The 7,141-nt window shown below is 39.5% G+C and overlaps 1 protein-coding gene across 1 annotated transcript; it reads left to right on the forward strand.

Annotated features, from left to right (window-relative positions):
* The first annotated feature begins 376 nt into the window (after positions 1-376).
* On the forward strand, positions 377-7,023 carry uchl1 (ubiquitin carboxyl-terminal esterase L1 (ubiquitin thiolesterase)). The gene is given in 9 exon segments (NM_001292791.1): positions 377-464; positions 579-590; positions 910-1,038; positions 3,053-3,203; positions 4,283-4,368; positions 4,456-4,503; positions 4,882-4,951; positions 5,174-5,232; positions 6,435-7,023. Coding segments are annotated over 9 exon segments (672 nt in total). The 5' UTR covers positions 377-431; the 3' UTR covers positions 6,519-7,023.
* Positions 7,024-7,141: the final 118 nt, after the last annotated feature.

Raw genomic sequence — 7,141 nt, forward strand, 5'->3', positions numbered from 1 at the left:
CCGATGTATTTCAGTAAAACTTTTGAAACCCTAAAAAAAAAGAGTCCCTGAACTGACTCAGATTAACTCCCCAACCCCCACCATCGTTTGCAGTGAAATGATTTGCCAGCAAGTTCCCACATGGATCAGGAGACTGGACTGTGCTAATGCCATGTTACAGTGGGCTCCAGCCTTTCAGTAAAATAAGGCGCTTACCTGGACACATCTGGGGTTGGTTGCCATTCGTCAGAGCAATCCGAACCAACAAAAATTACGTGGAGGTATTGCAGTTCATTGCAATGTTTGGCAGTTTATTGTGATCCCCCCCCACCCACCCCCTATCCTGCAGTGGAAGCACTCCTGTCTGTATTAAAGCCCCGCCTGCTGTCTGCTCCTCACTGATTCCCTGTATCTCTGTGTGTGGTGGAGCAGCTCTGAACTCGGTGCAAGCAATGGAGTGGAAGGCAATGGAAATCAACCCCGAGGTAATGTGGCTGCTCTGCTCGTGCACTGCACGGCTCAGCGCTGTGTGTGATGTTTGCTGCCTTTTGCACCAGTGTTCACACGTCCTGATCCTCTTTGCTTTTCTTCTGTTTCAGATGCTGAACAAAGTAAGTGCGCAACGCCTGTCACCCCCGTCCACCCTCGGTGTCCGCGAGCCTTTCTGCCTTCGTTGCATCGTTCATTTTTACACAAAAAAAATGTAGGGTTTTAACCCCCAAATCTGTTGCTGCAGTTTGGGATGTGTTTTAAGCCTTTAAGCCCTGTTATTAGGGTGTGGTCATTACTGGAGTTCTCTGTGTCGAATTATGAATGGATCAATAAATGCATTACATTGCTGTGTGGAATTAATGGGGGGAAATGCAGTATATATTTTTTTGTGTAAATCCAATGTGTTGCATATAACTGAATGTGCCTTTACTGCACCAGTGCATGACTCGACTGGGCGTGGCAGCGAGCTGGAAGTTCGTGGATGTTTTGGGGCTGGAGACTGAATCCCTCTCCATGGTGCCTTCCCCAGTCTGCGCTTTGTTGCTGCTGTTTCCTCTCAGTCAACAGGTAGGGCGCTGTCCAACGTGTTTCCATACAAGAAAAAAAAAAGCTCTCTCATCACTCATGTTAATGCAATAATAATGACACTTCTTTTGTTCCCACTTGGTACTGAGGGTTAAGGGACCTCAATGGATAACTTTCCCCATCCAGTTGTTTCTTCAGTCTTTGCGTATTCAACTGTAAGCAATTCTAGGTGGTTTTTTTTTTCAAATGAAGCTGTAAACTGACTTCAATTGAAACTGGCTTTGCCACGGTTATTTCGTATTACTGTATTATGAGCCATCTTATTATTAATTATTATTATTGCAATGCTGCAAGAGGTGACAAATGGCCCACAGTGTCTCCTGCTATTGTTGGGCTTTCCTTTTCACGGTCTGATTTTATTCTTATTTTGGGGAGGGTTGTAAATCTGGGATTGTTAACCAGAGGTAACAGAAGTAGGAGATGAGTGTCAGCTGGAAGCTGGAATACTGTATTTGCCTAACTATATTGGCAGAATCCCATCTCACTAAAGGGTCCTAGCGGTGAGATTGAATTTCTAGTTGACTATTAACACGGATGACAGTGCATGTTTCCTCTCAATTGCATGACTTTGAACTCATCTAACAATTCTTCAGAAGGGTCTAGCAATTCAAGATGGATCTACTGCATTCTAATTTCCCGTCTTGAATAAAGGCTAGTATCAAAACTTAATTTGTGGCTCTATCTTTCAATTTGCAACTATTTTACACTAATGCCTTTACATGGGACATTGTCCCATGGATTTATCATCAATTGCACTTTGGTGCTTCGCATAATTTGGCAAATGTGGCTGCTATTCTGTGCAGCAATATTATGCACCAATTATCTCTATTGGTGAATTTGGATGAGGAGTGAGTATTGTCTACAANTTTTTTTAGCTGATCACTAGAGCAGGCAGATGGAAACTTTTTAATATCATCTGGAGCTGGTACCTCCAGCAATATAGCGCTGCATTGGCTTAAATTTAAAACTCAAGTCTTGGTGTTTGTAAACTTCTGACCTTGACGTGAGAAGGATCCATTAGAGCTATAGATGAACTGGGGACATTCCCTTGATCGTGAACCACGCCTGACATGTAAAATGTGTTGTTGTTACTACAGGAATATGTGCTGAACCAATAAAAATGAGATGCCTAAAATCAGCCATCTCTCCGATTATGTTGTGGAGATGCTGTAACTGGCAATAAATTTAAAGAATCTAAAGTTTATTTGGTTCATAAACATGATGTGCTCAGATGCATTTTAGTGTCTCCACTGCATTGCAGATCCTCAGGATCTTTGCTCTGGACTGCATTCATATTGAGTCTGTCTTAAATGTGTATTCAAATGATACCTCTGGCTGACCTAACTATACTTAGCTATTGATTATGTAATTCAGTATTGTATTTCAGTAGAGCTGCCTCTACATCTTTTTGTATGTATCTTTTAAGAAGACTGGTTATTACAGTGAAACCATGTTATGGTTTATCACCTGAATGATTGGGGTGTGGCCACTGACATTTAATTACAAAAAAACACACATGCTTCTCACATGCTAAGTGACTTCTGGGTTCCCACTGATATCAGTAGTTCCATGAAGCAACTGACCATTTTACCCGCTTCATAATGCTGATTGATATTTTATGTCCCCACAACTATTATAACTGTTTCATTGTACCGTATATATTCTAATTCACAGCCTCTTGTACACTATTTAAGAAAGCCTTCTCTTAAGTGCTAGGAGACTAGAAGCTTCCCAATGAGCTTTCCTATTAAATAGGATAGATTCTTTGGCTTGCCTTAATCTTAGCTTGTGCAGGCTGTTTATTCCAGATACCAAAGCATGGGAATAACATAGAAAGTAATCTGAAAGCAGCTGATCAGAAGGAAATCGTTTTTGGGGGAAACTAGCAAGCTAGTTATAAAATTCCCTTGTTTAGGGAATTTTTTTACGTATCTTGATTTGGTAAATGGGAGAATAATGTTGATCTGTATCTTTGAAAAATCATCCTTCTCAACAGCATGAGTCTTTCAGAGGAACCCAAACCTCAGAACTGACTGGGAAAGGTATTGACTCTAAAATCTACTTCTTGAGGCAAACCATCTCGAACTCCTGTGGCACTGTGGGACTCGTCCATACTATTGCCAATAATCAGGATAAATTTACATTTGGTAAGTACTGATCAAGGCTAATAGCAACCTGTTAACACTTAATAGCTTTTGTATGTGTAATTCTAATTATTTTTGCTGGTAGCTTTGACTAGTTTATTAACCTCTGCCTAGGAACAAGTGCCACTACCTGCTGTTTAGTAGCAATGCTATGCAAGTTCAAATTAATATGTGACGGGAGGTGTTGACAATTAACGGTAATTTATTTAACTATTGGTTAGAATGATGAGTGATAGTTATTTTCAAATGAGAAAATGGCTTGCTAACTATATAGAGGGACTCATTTCTCCATCTCTGGTTCTGCTTCAGTGAAGATTTCCCTCATGCTGACTCATGCTGCAGTTTGACTCCATGGACGCAGTCTGCTGTTTTGACATGAATGTTAGCAAGGCCTTGCCTTTGTAGATATTTTCCAGCAGGGGTATTGGCAATTGAAAATCTTTCTGTTGTACAAAATAAAATCTGGTAACTTAAATATATATATTTTTTTGTCCCCTCCTGTGCCTTGGGACGTCCTCCTGACATGAAAAGCTCCATACAAATGTAATTTATTGTTGTTGCTGCCAGGCTATTGAGGGAGCTGAAAGGTAAAATTAGCTTTCAGCAGCAGCTAAATAAATAATTGTACCACTCTGCTATTCTCTTAAGTTTGTTGCAATTATGATGGAATATTTCCAGTCACTTGGTTCCTTGTGGATATGCTGAGAGATAAATTAGAATGTTTTCCCCCTGTTAGACAGATGAAGGATGATGTAGCTGAATGGGGTAGAGTTAACCCACAAGATAATTCTTGGATACATCTATAGAATGGGCTATTTGGTTAAGTCGGGGCTCAGATTTTGAAAGGCAGTTTTAGGGACCAACACTGGAATTTTTGTCTAAATATAGGGTTAACAGTTGGAGCTGAATAATCCTTACATCTGCACCAGGATGCTAGTAAGAGTGGCCGGTCAGGATTTCAAACTTGAATAAAAACCAAGCTGTAATGGGAAGATGGAAGGGTGGGAATTCTGAATGGATTAGATTGACTGACGGTCTGAAAGGCCTTCATGCCTCAAACTAACTTTGAGACTGTTCTGTAGTGGAAGGCTCAACCCTGAAGAAGTTCCTGACTGAAACTGCAGATCTGTCAGCAGAGGAACGTGCCAAACATCTGGAACAAAATAAGGTGAGAAGCTCTTGATTACTGATCAAGGTATTGATGTGTTATTTAAAGAAATAAAAAAAAATCACTCAGGAGTTCTTTTTTTAATAGGATATTCATTCAGCGCATGATGCCACTGCAGAGGAGGGCCACTGTCGGGTAAGCTTGTTTTACAGTAGCTATGGTTGCTGAAGTCCCTTGCCTAAATTATGCTTCTTTTAGTAATTACAGAAATTGTCAACAACAACTTAATTTCATCCCACTCCTGGTAAACTGTGAAAAACTCTTGGAAAAATGCAATAATCACTTAAATGACTAAGTCAGATGCACTGACTCCATCTAGCTAACCACATATACACTATTAAGTAAAGGCTTGGGATCACCATTTTCCTTGTATCATATTCACTTGTAACTTGTATTTTTTTGAGCACTAGTAGTGTTATTTTTAATTCAACAATCTGACTGGGTGAGTAATGGGTCTTTGGCAAAGCTTTTAATCACAGAAGAACATCCTGTCTATTCTAACTTTCTTCACAGATACATGAAGATGGTACAAACTTCCATTTCATCGCTTTTGTTGATGTGGACGGACACTTGTATGAACTGGGTGAGCATCTTTGTCTGAATTTCACTTTTGGAGGAAGTGTCTGGAAACCTTGTGGGTTGATTTCTGATTTCAGTATTGCAGAGAGCAGCTGTATCTAACGCTCCAAAACTAAAAGGGAATCTTAAATTGGCGTCCTAGATATGTAATGCATATTAAATGTATTCAGTTTGCTATTGTGAACCACAGAGGAAAGTTGATTCTTTACAATACACTTTCTTATAGATGGAAGAATGCCATTCCCCATTGACCATGGTGAAACATCAAAGGACACACTGTTGCAGGTTTGTTTTGAAGCTATAAATTCAATTTCCTATTTGTGTTAAAATAGGAAGGGAAAAGAGAAACATTCAGTTGGGCAGTATTTAACTTAAGTATTTAACAGTGCTAACTTGCAGTTGATGCCTGAAGAATGACTTGTGTGACTTTCTATGAACAAATGTGATCCTTTAACCATTCATTTACTGGGCCAGCTCTATAGCAGTTACATTTCATGAAGTACTAAGTCATTAAAATATTCATGTACTTCCTTTTCCATTGTCAATGCAAAAAATCATTTGCAGCATTTCTTGAAATTTGTACCAGGTGAAAGACATTCTTTGAAAATGTGTCACTAGGTATTGAGGGCTGGATATTCAATTCATTCATGCAAAGGGTAATTAGGGAAGCCTGGTCACAAGGAAGAGATACAAGTATTCCATTTCCCCCAAAGTCCTACTTTGCTCTAGTCATACCATGTACAGTTGCTTTCTGCAACAACAAGATGCTTAGGCCTTAGAAGTGTAGAGAAGAATGAGGGTGATTGTTCTCTCTTTTTCCCCACCCCATATTGGAAACCATCTATGTAAGCAAGTAGACCGTCTAATGCTTTTTAACTTTAAAGTGACAATTCAGATCTTGTAAACTCATGAGGATTAAATTAAGTTGAGAAAGTGAACTTGAAACAATACTTTTGGATGCACCAAGACAGACGGTTTAGGGTTACAAAGGATAAGTATTTCCTCAGGATAATTAACAACTAGATCAAGTTATCAGGAAGAGTGATTGAGGTCATCATGCTGCAATAAAATGCTGGTAGCTATTCTGAAAGGGGGAGATCAAATGGGCTGAAGGACCTTCATCCAAATCTCTTATGAGTATTCTCATTTTAAAATGAATGCTGACGATTAGTGCAAGTTTTCTGTGAGTGCTGGAAGGCTTTTGACAGCAAAGTCAAATCCTGTGTGTAGTTTGGCAGATCACGGTTGGCCTTATGCAAGAACATTCTCTTCCAGTTTGGAACACTGGTTCACTTTTTAAAACCACACCTAGTACCCCAGTTTTTTTTCTTCTTGTAGTTTACTACTATTGAGGCTGTTGGGAGCAATCTCTAATCTAATAGAAAAATGCTGAAAATTGGCTTGACTTCTAGCATTGTCAAACTTTGTGCCCTATTCCTGCTGAATGCCCTTGGTGTATAACTATTGGATTGTTGCCCTCTCTACAGGATTCTGCCAAGATCTGCCGACAGTTTATGGAACGTGATCAAGAAGAAGTCCGTTTTACTGCTGTGGCACTCAGCAAAGCCTAAAAGCAACATGGAACTGTATCAAAGCTGCATGAGTCAGAGCACAGTACCACAACTCTCAGCTTAGGTGGTGTTCTAAAGCTTTCCCAATGATTTGCTGAAATAGTTTTTCATTTTTGTATGATGCACTTTGATGTGGGACATACACTGCCTTTACACTAGTATTTCTGCACATAAGACTCAAATATCTAGGTAGCAACATTTGTGTGCAGGATTGGGTGTGCTGTAGAGTTAGTAATGTAAAGGTTCTTGAGAAATGTGTTCCATGAATATCCACTGTAGTGCAACTGTCTGCATCCTAGTAACACCACAGCTAGGCCAAAGGTGACTTTTTTTCCTTTTTGCTCGAACAAGGGGAACAAAACTGAAGAAGTGTACTAGAAAATATGATAGATTTGCAGGGCTTTGTTGGAAGCTTCTATTTGCGATCGACTCCACATTGTGCCTATCTTTTTACAGCTTTTCTGTAATGAGTAGTTGCTGTAATGTTTAAAAAATAAAACTTGGTTGAAACAACTTCAAAAATGTTTTGGTTCATTGCCTCATACATGCTGCATGAAGTGAACTACCAAATTATCTAAAACTTCATGCAGTAAAACATTCTGCATAGGCCTAAAAAATTCATG

Source organism: Callorhinchus milii, unplaced genomic scaffold (genome assembly GCF_018977255.1).
Source record: "Callorhinchus milii isolate IMCB2004 unplaced genomic scaffold, IMCB_Cmil_1.0 Scaffold1, whole genome shotgun sequence".
Classification (NCBI taxonomy): domain Eukaryota; kingdom Metazoa; phylum Chordata; class Chondrichthyes; order Chimaeriformes; family Callorhinchidae; genus Callorhinchus; species Callorhinchus milii.